The sequence below is a fragment of the Lissotriton helveticus genome, chromosome 2_1 (assembly GCF_964261635.1).
Source record: "Lissotriton helveticus chromosome 2_1, aLisHel1.1, whole genome shotgun sequence".
Taxonomy (NCBI): Eukaryota; Metazoa; Chordata; class Amphibia; order Caudata; family Salamandridae; genus Lissotriton; species Lissotriton helveticus.
In genome coordinates, this window is record NC_136059.1 from 1,227,048,857 (window position 1) to 1,227,063,381 (window position 14,525).

Genomic DNA, 14,525 nt, shown 5'->3' on the forward strand with positions numbered 1-14,525 from the left:
CCAAAATCATAGCACTTCGGTTTCACGCTACAATCGGTCTGTACAAAGTTGTTGATCAGGGAGGCATAAAGTGGAACAGGACAAAGGACATTAAAGTACAACATATATCATACCGTGGAGGAGGGGGAATATTACACCTCGGACTCATACGTCACGTTGGGAGGTTTCACGCAAGCGGTAAAAATCTATGTGTTCTATAAAGCCGCGATACGTGCAACACGCATTTGAAACTCGGTATGAGTGAAAATACTTAATAAAAGTCTTATGGCTTTTATAAAGTACATATTTTGAATTGTGCGATTGCGTAAGTCAGTAATTCTGCATTGGGGGCCAGAGCCAGTAACATTTCCTTCCCATTACTGAGCTATGATAACTTGAATGCGTGCAATAAGGACTTTTAAAATCTTCGCGAGCACAGTCACAATATTACAGGATTGTGGTCTGGAAGCTGCACGGAAAGAAAGAATCGGTTAGACAGCAATGCAAAACCATGTTACGAAAGACGTAATTGAATTAAATTAAAAATCAAAATTGAATTCCATGTGTACCTTTGCAGAGCCATGATTTCACAAGCCATACCAAGAGCTCACAGGAATAGCAGAAGACGCTTCTGTCTCCCGAAGAGACTCCCAGAGCACCTCAAATGTTCACGAGAAACCCCAGACTAGAGGCTCCGTGGGGAATCAATGCAGAATGTAGAACAAGGACCGAGAACAGCAAAGTCCCAGACCAGCTGTGCAGCTCCTCGCCTCCTCGCGCAGTGTGAGCAGCTCCCCATGCAGCAGCCGCAGCAAGCCTGGCCTCCTTCACCCCGCCGCTGGCAGCCGCCAGCCTGTCAGAGACGCGAGAGGCACCACACGCTCCCGCCCCCTCCACGGCCACGCGTCTCAGTCCTCGCTCATAAGCGGCGGCGGATGCCTATCAGGAGCGACAGCCAATCGGAACACACGACAGGGCCTGTGGCGAACCCAAGAATCCAGGAAGCAAATCGAGTTGACAGTGAGGAAAACAAGGCAGCTGGGAGTCACCGCTCCTTCAGGAATACCCCACCCTCTCCTTCCCGCCCCAAATACATATTTATGCTGTTACCCTTTCACCAACATGCCGATTGAAAGCACACGCCCTGCATATTACAATCCAGCGATGTTATCTTGTGTCCCCTCGTGCCCGCAGCGCAGCCACCATGCAGAGCGCGCGGCATCCTCTCGGGCACGTAGCTGCCCCGGGGGAGCGCTTTTCACTGCTGCTGCCCTGCAAATAACAGCTCCATTAACCCTTCAGAGCAGGTCGAGGCAGGCACGTGGTTCGGCGCTGCTATGTGGGAAAAACACCGTGCGCGCGCTCAGCCTGGCAGTTTCACACCTTTGTTTTCTTGCGTGCACAACTGTGCCCTATGAAGCATGGTTCAAATAAGGTACAATAGTATACACGAACCAGTGGAAAACATGCCGGCCTAGGAAACAAGCACTGGCAAAAGCCAATAGGTCTCGGCAATTCGAGAGCTATAGGCGTTGGCAATGTAAATGCATTTGTGAACGGCTCTGGGAGTGTTTTTATTAATATAAATAAACACATAAAAATTGCCAACGCCTATAACTCTCAGATTGCGGAGACCTAATGGATTTGCCAATGCTTGTTAGCACTTGGGATGACAAAGATAAGTGCAAATGTGCTCAGAACAGCAAAGTCATGCACCTCTAGGCACTCGGAAAGGTAATTTCAGGTGGTTCAGCGTATACAAAACAAAGTCAATACCTTATACTGAAGTCGGTAACTACTACTTCTAAGAACAGATGAATTTAACTTACGATGGTATGTAAGGCCTATTTATTGACTTTGGAATATGCTGACATCTAAAATGTAAGTATTACAAAGTACAATAAACAGACTAACAAACTATGAAAAGAAAAGCAGTGCGCTTCTAAAGGACCGAACGGCAAAGCATGCGGCTTTTAATTTACAAAACTACTAATTGAAGTACATCTCCCAGTAAGATCTATTCAACAATAAAGCTGGAAAATTACAGAACTCTCTGCCTGTGCCAACACATACTTTCTGACTTTATGGTATTCACAAACACTCCCAACAATAAACCTGGCAAGCTGTGCCAAGTGAAGGTTTCCAAACTTACTCTCAGCAAGGGCATGTGACTTTACCAGCAGGGTCCTTTTCTCCCTGTGGAAGTTTTCCTGACAGGAACAAGGTGACACGGTGCCAGGTGAATAGGATTACCCACCAAATCTGGGGGTGATCCATTCCCCTTCCCACCCTGGAAAAGGCTTTAAACCAGGCATTGATTGAGTAACAATACAACAGTTACCAGAGTGGAAAGAGGAATGAGAGGATTTTGTGAATCCCAAAAACACTAAAAAGTTTTTGTGGACGTTCACAAAGTTCCAACGTTAACCACACTCTGCAACGCCCATTTCCAGCTAATGGAGTGGAATTTACAGAAGCGGAAACCTTCACACTCATAGTGAAGATCTCCACACACATAAATGGACTACGTCTACCAGAAATCTCTTTTTGAGTTCCTGACAGGAGTAAACATTTTTACATTTGGATGGAAACTTATGTTTGTGAACAAATTTACCTTTCTGAGTAGGGCCTAGAGTCTTTCTTCCATCTCTTTCTATAGCTTAACCTTATTCCTTCTCTTTACCGGCCTCCACCACTAAATCTGTTTCTCCGCCTATCCTTATATCACTGCTTACTCTCTTTCTATTTACCTCTTTCAATATCTCACTTATCTCTCATTCCATCATCTCTTTCTGCCTACCTAGTGCACTGCTCTTTACATCTCTCTACTTCTACTTCCATCCTATTTAGTCTTGCCTCCCGTATCTAACATGCCGCTTCTTCCTGCCTCACCCTCTTTCAACCTCCCCTTCTCTAGCTAATTTCCCTCTTGCTCTTTTCCTATCTTGTTGTAGCTCATCTCCCCATCTACCTTGCCAATCGCTAAATCTCCTCTGCCATTCCCTCGGACTCTTGTCCTTTTCAACCTCCGTCTCTCCGACAACCTCTAGATCACCTCTATCATCATGTGCCTCTGTTTCTCTGCCTCAAGTATCTGTCTGTTGCATGCCTCTCTCCTTAATTCACCTTGCCTCATCTACCATACCCCTCTCGGCCTTTCTCTACCTACCTCTACATCTCTATGTATCAACCACATGTCTTGGTCTCTACTGTCTACTATATTTAAAATGCTCTACTCCTGCTCTCTACCCGATCCTTCTCTGCACCCAAATGCCATTTTTATCTCAACTGCATGTATCTTTCTTCATCTATCTAACCTCTCCTTCAACTTCATCTCTCTTTAACTCACCTGTCTTTCTCTCATCCCTCTATGCCTCATCATTCTTTACTATACTACTACCTAACTCACTGCTCTAATTCATTTCGGTCAGCCTCACACCTCTGACTATCCCTCCTCTCTCTTTCTTTTTAAATTTTCGTATACCCATCTATAAACACAATGCACGTCTAAATCTAAAATCTAAATCCGCTATTTGTAAAGCGCAAACTACTCCCCCTTAAGGGTCTCAAGGCGCTGGGGGCAGTCGGGTAGATTAAGTGAACTATTGCCCAGAGTCAGATGGGGCTGAGCTGAGCTGCCGCCAGTGCCAGGGATTGAACCATGAGCTCCGGAGTCAGCCACCCTGGTTGCTGCGCCACACGTCTCCACCATGTCTCTCTACCTTCTTAGCATCTTGCCTCCATTCTCTATCGGCCTCTTCCTACCTCTCTGTATCTTTCTTTTTGGCTACCTCATCTTTCGCTCTTTACATTCAATCTCCCGTGCATCACCTATTCGTCTCCGTTATACCAGTCTTCACCCCTTCTCTGTCTATTCCACCTATCTCACTGGAATATTTTCTTTATCTCTCTGTCTTCTTGTCTCCTCCTATTTATCTTTCTCAGCAGTGCTAGGGGTCACAGTCTAGTCAGAGAAGTATGTGCATAGATAGTGGAGAGGCGAGCAGAGGCAGAGAAAGAATTAAGCAGAAAGTTATCTAAAGTTATCAGATTTCACCTGATAGAATGGTGAAAATGTTCAAAGCAGAGCTCTGATGTTCTCAGTTGCGCAAGAACGCCAACTGTGAAGGGGGCTTTATTTGCAATTACAAAAACCCGGCGATTAAAGATTCAATTTCAAGTGCCACGTGCAGATTAATTAATTTTAAGCTTCCACCAAGTCTCCCTTTACCCGGTCTTTGCTACAATAGAACAGGTTTGTTAAAACACTGAATTCCACGTAGAATATTTCCATTTCAAGAAAATAAAATCTAGATCCAAAAAGAAAGGACTTAATCATAATCAGTGCGTGTTATAGCTTTCCTTTGGTACTGTTTGTCTGGTGGATGCGGGACAGCTTGAGCTTTTGGCTGTTTCTGTGTGGCCGCATTACTGAAATTTTTTACATGCAATTCAATACTGTTTGGCATCATGGGGACTTGAATTAGTTGAAAACGGACCAATCAATTGAAAGCTGTTCTGCAGATAGGGCCCCAAAATAGGTCTTGCTTTTGGCCCCCATAATCCTTAAAATGGAAGTGAAACAGAGAACGAAACAGAGGAAGGAGGGCTTGCAAGGCTCTCAGTCAAAGTTTCCACTTGATCTGGAATTCGGGGCCTTGAGGAGACAAAGATAGCAACTGCAAGAGGCTGCTAATGACCACGGACCGGCAAGGACAACGACTGCAATGCCTGCAAAACAACACTCTGATTGCCATCTCTTTTTCGTGTTATTGCGGAGTCTTGTGCCAAAACACACAAACTTTATGCCACACAGTGCTTGCAGCCATAAGTATTTACCTGACATTTGAAAGGCGGTGCAGGAATATGAAATCCAACTTCTCAGCATTTAAAAAATGTTCAGAAACTCTTGACCAAATAGATCCCTGAACAAACAGTTAACATACAACTAACCCAGGCATGCCCAGGAGCAAAGTCCTTTGACAGGGCACATATCAAAATGTGTCCAAAAGAATTTCAAAGTTAAAAAATAGTGTCAAACTGCATACCCAATTTGGTGGAATTCAATTTCGGCAATTACGAGCTGCGCAGCCACAGCCTGGCACAAATCCTAAATGTAAAATCAGACTGCAGCAACTTGAGTCTCTAGTACGGTAGAGCAAGTGGTGTCCCTATTTACACATATTGTATAGTAAAAAGAACTCGTGTCCTTACATGGTCTCACAGGCCGCATCTTTCTGCAGCATCCACACATACATGGCTTTAAGTGGGATGAAAAAAACTAGGGCGTCTCTCAACGGGGCGTGGCGATGTAATTAATGGCGAGGCTTAAAACACAAGCTAAAAATCTGTGCTTAGCATGGTGCGCATCCTACTGGTATTTTGCTGCTTTTGTCCATTCATCCAGATATATAACCAGGGCTCGAGTCGGAGTATCAGGCGGGTGGACGGCGTCCCCCCACTTATTTTACCAGGAGCTCGATAACTCGAGCAAATGGAGCCACACATTCACTCTTTGGCCTCTCTGGGGCGAGATCGGAGCCCATTTAGGAACTTTGCTCACGCGCTGGCTTCTCTGATGCAATCTCATCTAAGGGGTGAGCGAGGGGAGTCAATGAGTCTGATAGCGTAAGCCACCTTTCGTCACGTCACTTCCCGTTGTGACGTCAGCATCCCCCCAAGGCTGGGGTTCGTCACCAGCATGGGAGGGGTTAAATAACTTTTCACTGCCATTCCCACGGAGCAGCACATTTTCTAGTTCCGGGAAGGCCTTTGTTTATCACTGACGCCTGTATGCCACTCTACTCGCAATTGAGACGTGCCAACACACCGTGTGGGAGAGCTACAGGTAGAGACAGACAATTCAATAGAGGGAGCGGCTGTGTAGGCGGCAAATAAATAAAGTGCGAGGCAAAGGAAAGTGAGAGCTGAGAAAGTCATAACAGGCCAAAATTGGATTTTTTTTGCACGAGCTGAGCAACAGTCCTGGTCTTTAAACGTGTTTGTCTTTAATTTGTTCACTCACCATCAGGAACAGAAATGTCAGCAGTATATTTGGTATTAATAACAACGGTGCCTATTTGAGGATCTACAGGTAACTTAAGCTTTGTGCTCAAAGTACACTGCCCCTTACTACCAAAACCAGAATCTACTTCTAAAACTTGTAATTGAGAGCTCTTACGTATACATGCATACAATTGTCATAAATGGTAAACACCATTCCTTGTACGAATGAATATGTGTCCTAGCCAAATTTACTTTTTGATTGTTTGAATAACAACAAAGTAACCAACTCACCATAAAAGGTAACTTTTCCTTACTCAAGAGTCTTTCCCACTTTAATTTTTGTGAGGAGACTTCACAGCATTTCAGAATGACAAAGGAGGATGGAAAAGGCACTATCAGACAGCATAGGCAAACAGGTTGCACAGATCTCCCTGCTCAAATTACCGGCATTCTGGAAAGAAGTCATGTGAGCATAATGTAGGCAGTGGGTCAACCCAACTGGCTGTCTACCTTCCATCTCATAGAAGTAAACACTTGTCACCACCACCACCAGTTTTCGTCCTGGTGGAGACCGCTACAACAGAAGATGGACTTCCTGTACAGAGTAGCAATGGGTGCATGCATGGCATAATGCATCTGGCAATGCTAGCTTTAGCTACCACGAGGGGGCATTACTGCTTCCACATGTCACAAATGGTAGAACCAAAGTTCTCAAGTTTAAAGTGAAGGACCTAAAAGTCGTGCGTGCAGGCGTTGGAGCAAAGCAATAATAGAGACATGCAAAGAACATTTAAACACATGGTACTCCTTGTTGAAATGCAACTTTTGAAACAAAATGGTACATGTCCTCATAACCACTTTGTCCTGATGAAGTACCATAAATGGTTCTGAAGTGCAAAACACTTGCCAGCTTACGTATGCACCCGGACAATCTTATGGCCACTGTCACGAGGAAGGCTACAATTCTCTGAGGCCAATGGGTCAATGTCTAAGGAAGAGGTTAGGGTCCCAAGAGATCATGGGTTCTCTGACCAAGGGGAGCAGATGAATCTGACCCAGAAAATGTCTCAATGGCCATATAGAACTCCTAGGTCTAGGCAGAAATGGATGAAACATAACCCTTGCAGATGCCGACCTGCACAACTGTCTCAGCCGAGGATACAGAAGGCACTTATCTACTGAGAAGGCTGATGCTCTACACTACTGCCCAGTGCTAGAATTTCAGCAAATTACTTACTTATTAAGCTCTTCTGGAGGACATCCTGGCAGCTGCTACGAAGTCCACTTTCACTGCGATAATTCCTATTTGTGTACAGACTAGCTCCTCAAGAATCATGCCTTTAAGTACAGGGTGAGTAGGGAGGGCACAACACTCATCCTTTCTTCAAGTACTTCCACCAGCGGCAGCAGCTAAATTGGAACACCGGGGAGTTGACCCCTCAAGCCCTCATAGTGCCCCCACTTAGCTTCCACCATGCAACTAAATATACATTTATATATTTTTTTCGGGCTGCATTGCTTTTTTTCAGCTGCAGCTCAGGCAGCAGCAGGATGAGTGAGGTAGAGCGTGCGGGCCAGGGTGGGGCTTATAAGAGATGTCAGCAGGCACTGGTGCTACTCACCTGGGTTGTGGCAACACACACTCAGTGCGCATGTCAGGTTGGCTGGCTGCCTCTTAGTGACCAGCCTGACAGGCGCATTAGAGGCCTCTGAGCCTCTCACCACCTGCGCAATTTAGTAAGGCGGAGGATCACACCTGCAGCACACGGGACTCCTGATGAGCGCTGAGTTATTCTGACCAAGCCAATCCTGGTGCTGGTCTCATGTTATTTTGGTAAGCACAACAATAAGAGAGCAACATCTAGATTGGCTTCGGTCACACAATTAGGCCTGCACAAGATGCAGCGCTGAGGTGGGGATAATCAGGTCTACGGAACAATGGCCAATCACTGCATGGCTTTATTATGAAGCCATACAGTGACTGGCCACTTCTGTTCCTTACTCTCTGCAGTGCCACACTCGGAGTCGCTGAGTCGGAGACACTATGTGGTGTAAAAAATAATAATAATTAGAGCAAGGTAAACATTGAATGTCTTTGTATTCTGTGCAATAGTGTGCTTAATTGTATGTCACTGTGGTGAGATTTGAAATATATGGGCTTATTGTTTAACTACTGGGTGTGTTTTAAGCTCCACTTCGTAAAATCCCTAATGTTGAAAACAACTAAACATGGTGCAGTGAGTGCTATCCTTGTTGTTCTTTCTCTGCCAAAGGAAATCCGATAGTTAGAAGAAAAAACTGTGAAGTAACAAAAGTTGGATTTAATGTGTTTTAGATATTTGTAAATTAAAGAAAATGTTTTTGCATTTTATTGAATCAAACTAGCAAAATGCAAAAACATTTTATTTGTTTTACGAACAGCCAAGATGCTTCCTGTTTGAATACTTAGCTGGAAAGCAAGGCGTAGGTTCGGAAGTAGCGACCTACATTGGCTCAGGGTTGACAGTTGTATCAAATTCAAAACCCTGAGCTATATGGTTAAAATCGAAATGGTCATGGCTCCACAGTACTTACAATCCCTTGTCCGTCCCTATACTCCCACTCGCCATCTACGGTCTACAACTCATGGAAATTTCACTGTACCCAGAGTCAAACTCTCCAAGATGGGTGGGAGATCATTTTCCTACCTCGGTCCATCGCTATGGAACTCTTCCCGCCCCCCCCCCCACCCCTGACTTCCGCAAAGAAACCATCTACACACGCTTCCGCAGATCCCTAAAGACCTGGCTATTTAACTAGTAGCTCTGTCTATCGGTATAAATAAGCTATTACCTGCACATGTCCGTCCAGCGCCGGGAAACCCTTTTTGGGTAGCTGCCGCGCTCTACAAGCTTAATAAATAAATAAAATTTAAAAAAAGAAGTGAAAGTGAAACCCAAGAAGTTATACAGGTACTACTCTTTCTGTTTGGAAAAGACTGAGAGTGAGGGACTTTTAATAATTTGAGGTCACCATCGGACAATTAAATGTGTTTCTGTTGATGAATGTAACAGTCTGACTTGCACCATTCTGCAGTGTCAAGCTCAGGCCCCGAATTCAAAGCAAATTCGACCATTTCATAGTCCTCATGGTTGGCAATTTGTGCTGGGCGCTTATTCAAAAATAAGCTGTGACTCGCGCTTTCAAGCTAACAGACACATAAATAAAGTAAGTGTCATCATTTTCTAGGCTTCCTCTGTGACTTACATGATCAGGCACAGTGTGTCAGTCAGTGCATGGCATTGTTGTGGCAAGTGAGTGAACCAGTATAATTACAAACTATTGTAGTTTGTTTCTTTGTGGGAATGTTAATTGTAAAAATGTGCTCTCTTATTACTATGGTGGATTCATAAGAGACTAGATTCCTGAAGCTTTCCCGAGTCCGACGGTATGCTGTGTTTAAAAACAACTGCATTATGTACACCGTCATTGACTTAACCTATTACTTGCTGATGCCACACGAGTTACAAAACGGTGGCACGGCTGGGCTGGCACAAACGCTCAAATACTGCCATCTCACGATAACGAATAGTTTCTTACCTATCGGTGTAGTTTTGCAGCTTGAAGATCTTTCTGGATTCACTATGCTGTGCATATTCCGCAATCTGGTGGTTGGGTCCGGAATCGTAGTCTTTTTTCTTCTTTTTTTTTATTGTAGCACAGGTGGGCGTCGACGTCCCACCATTTGGTGTACCTTCGGTGACGTCGGCATGCTTCCCGCGGAAGCTCCCACCCTTGGGCGCCATCTTCGGATTCTTTTTTCTCTTTTTGTGTCCTTGTAGTGAATCCATGGCTATGTTTGTTAATCCTTTTTCCAACGCAATTCTTTTTACATATCTTGTAAGCTTCAACTTGCTTTCTATTCCATGTGTTTCCACCCTCTTCTCCAGCCTCATCTTTCTGGCGGAGGCGGGTGGGTTCGCTAGTGAATCAAGAATGATCTTCAAGCTGCAAAACTACACCGACAGGTAAGAAACTATTCGTTTTGCAGCGTGAATCTTTCTGAATTCACTATGCTGTGCATAGATTTTGTAGCGGTTTTGTTATCTTTGTGGCGGTTGGGTGGAAGATGAGCGCTGGTTGTTGAATATATGTTGAAGCACTCTTTGCCCTACTTGTGCTTCCTTGTTCGTCTGTACATCCACGCAATAGTGCTTAGTGAATGTGTGCACTTAAGCCCATGTTGCCGCCAGGCATATGTCCTGGATTGGCCAGTAAGGCAGTTGTTGCTCCTTTCTTCCTGGTCGAGTGGGCCTGTGCCCCTCCTGTTAGCTCCTGCCCCGCTTGCTTGTGGCAGAATTGTATCGTTTGCGCGATCCATCGAGCTATGGTGTTCTTAGTCACTGGTTTACCCAGTTAACTGTTTGTGAAGGACACGAAGAACTGTTTTGTTTTCCTGTGTTCCTTCGTCCTTTCAATGTAGTGCATTACTGCCCTTCTTGCGTCTAGAGTGTGGAGCGCCCTCTCGGGGCTTGTCGTGGGGTTCTGGAAGAAGCTAGGAATTTGAATACTCTGATTCATGTGGAATCTTGACACCACCTTTGGCATGAAGTGCGGGTCTGTTCTCATCACAACCCTGTCACTGTGTATCTGGATGTAGGGCTCTTGCAGTGTTAGTGCCTGTAGTTCGCTCACCCTGCGTAGCGAGGTGATCACTACCAGAAAGGCTGTTTTCATTGTCAACATTTGCAGTGATGCCTTGTGGATGGGTTCGAAAGGTGCTTTCATGAGCTCTGTCAGTACCACATTCAGGTTCCATGCCGGCGGCGGCATCCTTTTTGGTGGCGCTATTCTCTTTGCCCCTTCCAGGAATCTCTTTACTACCCTTGATCTGAAGAAGCTTCTCCCAGTCTCTCCCCTTGCGTATGCCACAATTGCTGCCAGGTGAACCCTTAGCGAGGATGAGCTTAGTTTGGCTTTCAGTGGGTGTGTGAGGTATATTAGCACCGTTGATTCCTTGGTCAGCTTCCTCTGCAGCTTTTTCTTGCTGCACCATAGAGTGAATCTTTTCCATTTTCCCCATAGCATTTGCGTGTGCTGGGCCTCCTTGCCTCTCGCAACACCTTCAGGGTGCTCTCTGGGAGCTTTAGGTGTGCAAACTCTAAGTCCTCAGCAGCCAAGCCGCTAGGCTGAGGCCCTCCGGCTCTGGGTGTAGAATTTCTCCGTTCTGCATGGAGAGTAGGTCCTTTCTTTTTGCGAACTTGTGGGGTGGACCCTGCGTCATCTCCATAATCTGTGAATACCATGTCTGTCTGGCCCATTGAGGTGTCACCAAGATCAGTGTCATGTTGCTTATCCTGCACTTGTTGAGCACCCTGGGGATCAATGGTATCGGGGGAAAAGCGTAGGCAACTGTTTTTGACCAGCTTATCCATAGGGCATTCCCCTGGGATTGTTCCTCTGGTTGTCTGGATGCAAAGTACTGGCATTTTGCATTCTGGCGCGTTGCAAACAGGTCTATTGTTGGGGTGCCCCATCTCCTGAATAGTCTCTCTGTTTCCTGATTGTTGAGTTCCCACTCGTGGGATGCTGAAGTCTGCCCGCTGAGCCAATCCGCCTCCACATTGTCCTTCCCTGGTAGCTGTATGGCCAGCAGATCTATTTTGAGTGGTATTGCTCATCTCCATATTTCCTGCGCTAGGCTGGACAGAGGGAACGACTGAGTCCCTCCCTGCTTGTTGATGTAGAACATCGTTGTTGTGTTGTCCGTTTGTATCAACACCTTTCGTTTGTACAGCTGTTTCTGGAAGGCCTTCAGGGCCAGTAACACTGTCTTCAGTTCCAGGTAATTGATGTGTCTGACCGCATCCGCTGGTGCCCAGAGACCCCTCACTCTGAGCCTGTTCATGTGTGCGCCCCATCCCTTCTGGGATGTGTCTGTGGTGATGGTCACAGTTGGGTTTGGTGGAGTTAGAGGCTTCCCAACTGTAATGTTCTTTTTGGTCCACCACCTCATCTCTTCCTGCACTTAGTGCGTTACAACCACTAGATACTCCCAACTTCCTGTAGCTTGTGACCATTGTTGTTGCAGCCATTCTTGGAGTGGCCTCATGTGAAGGCGTACATTGGGGACCAGGTGCATGCATGACGCCATCATCCCCATGATCTTGCTCACTGTCCTCACTGTCAGAGCTTGCCCCTTCTGGTAGTGGCGAGTCTCCCTTAGTAGGCTGAGTGTCCTCTTCTCGCTGGGTAACACCCTGCCTTGGACTGTGTTGATCTGAGCCCCCAGGAAGATCTTCACCTGCTCCGGCTCCATTGAGGATTTTCCCCAGTGTATGGAGAATCCCAGGTTCATCAGCGTGTTCGTGACTCGCTGTGCGTGCTCCTCGCATGTTTTGCGAGAGTTCGCCTTTATCAGCCAATCGTCTAGGTAGGGGTACACGTGGATCCCCTCTCTTTGCAGATGTGCGGCCACTGCTGCGAGGCATTTTGTGAACACCCTTGGAGCAGACTTTAGACCGAAAGCCAGGGTTGTGAATTGGTAGTGATCCTGGTTTATTGTGAATCTTAGCATGTGCTTGTGCTTCCTGTTCACCGGTGTGTGCAGGTATGCATCTTTGAGGTCCACGGTGGACATGAAATCCCCGTCTCTTATTTGTGGGATGACCTCCTGTAGGGACGTCATTTTGAATTTTTGAGTCCTTATATGTTTGTTTAGGAAGCGTAGATCCAGGATGGGTCTTAGGCTTTCGTCCACCTTTGGTGCCAGGAAGTAGTTTGAGTACACTCCCTTGTTCCTTTCTCTGAATGGGACCGGTTCGATGGCTTCCTTACGGAGGAGTTCCTGAGCTTCTTCTCGGAGCAGCGTTAGCTCCCTTTCCGAGTGCTCTTTTTTCTTTGGCCTTCTGCTTGGCGGCCTCTTTTCCAACTCTATGCAGTATCCGAACTGCATGATGTTGAGAATCTACTTGTCTGTGGTTATTTTTCTCCATTCTTGGAAGAAAAATCTTAGCCTGCCGCCCACTGGTGTTACATGATCTTTTGTGTCTTGTCCGTGTAACCCTCTCCCCTTTGCTTTCCTGTGCTCTTCCCTCGGAGGGCTTGAGTGGGGGAGCACATCCTTCCGTGCGAAGTCATTTGGAGGGGGGTTGCTCACCTCCTCTCCTTCTCTGGCCTCTGCCGTTTCCCCTCCCGCGAAAGAACTGGCCCCTGTTCTGGTAGTGCCAGGTCTGCTTCTGCTGGCCCTGCTGGCCCTGATTGTCACCCTGGTGACCCTGGTGGAACGCCTGGTGCGATGTTCCCGGTGTGTTACCACCTCTTCCGTTAGGCCTCCTTGCCGGAGTGCCTCTTCTCATCCCTCTGAATTGCAGGGCCCCCATGGACCTTGCTGTTTCGTTATCCTTTTTTAGTTGGGTGAGCTTCTCATCCACTGGGGCGCCGAACAGCGATTCTCCGTTGAATGGAGTGTTCAGGATGTTGTTCTGAACCTCTGTCTTGAAGCATGAGATCTTGAGCCAGGCTTGCTTTCTCTCTGTGATTCCTATCGCCATCAGCCTGCTGGAGGTTTCTGCTCCGTCCAAGGCTGTCTTCAGGCAGGAGTTTGCGATGTTTTTTCCCTCTTCAACGAGGTGTGTGGCTCTCTGCTGGTATTGCTCTGGGAGACGTTTTAGCAATTGCCCCACCTCGTCCCAATGTTGATATTGGTGCCTGTTCAGGAGGGCGTTGGAGTTTGCCATCCGCCAGTGCATTGCAGCGTTTCTTTCGATTTTTCTGCCTGTTAGGTCCATCCTCCTGCTCTCATTGTCAGGTAGTGGCCCAGATGTTGTCGGGACGTTGGCCCTTCTCCTTGCAGTTGCAGCGATAATTGAGTCTGCTGTGACGGACCCCTTGATGTAGGGAGGGTCCTGGGAGGAGAACTTGTACTTCTTCTCCGTCCTTGGCATGACGGATCTGCAAGTCGCTGGTTCTTTGAACGCTTCCTTTCCTTGGTCCATGACACTCTTCAGCATGGGCAGGAACTGGCTCCTTGTCTGTGTGGGAAGCAAGGTTTCCAGCAAGAAATCCGCTTTAGGCTTCTCTTCCTCCAATTTAACCCCATAAGCTGCTGCTGCTTTCCTGATGACTTCATTGTAAGCCCCAATTTCATCTGGCGGCGAAGGCCTCGAGGGGTATGTCTCCACAGCCTCCTCCGGGTTTTCGGCATCGATGTCCTGCCAGTCCAGGTCTTGAGCCGTCGAGGATCCCGAGTCGTAGCTCGAACGCTGATCCCCATATTCCCCCTCTGTGTAATAGAGGTCTTCCTCTTCTCCCTGATCCGAGGGCTCCAGAGTTTTCGGCGGTTCTTCGGCGTCGAACTCCTCGTGATCCTCTACCTCGGCGACGTCCGTCGCGGGCTTCGAGGGGATCCTGTAGCTTCTCATCTTTTCTTCGAAGTCTTTCTTCCTCTGGAGGATGTTCTCCATCTCTGCCTCGAGCCTTCTTTTCTTTTTCTCCATCTGCGCAGCATGCTCAGCGTCGAGCGTTTCGGCCGCCCTCTTCGACGGCATCGTCGACGTCGA

General features: G+C 46.9%; 1 protein-coding gene across 5 annotated transcripts in view; it reads right to left on the minus strand.

Moving 5' to 3' along the window:
* The window catches only part of FAM13A (family with sequence similarity 13 member A), a 906,414-nt gene that overhangs the window by 342,106 nt on the left and 549,783 nt on the right, over nucleotides 1-14,525 (minus strand). For 2 of the 5 annotated variants that reach the window (XM_078676113.1, XM_078676112.1), the window contains exon 1: nucleotides 549-1,271. The exons of the other annotated variants lie outside the window; for them this stretch is intronic. In XM_078676113.1, the coding sequence (XP_078532239.1) occupies nucleotides 549-577 (29 nt within the window). In that variant the 5' untranslated portion in view covers nucleotides 578-1,271. Of the gene's footprint in view, nucleotides 1-548; nucleotides 1,272-14,525 lie in introns of those variants that run through there. 5 annotated transcript variants of the gene reach the window in all.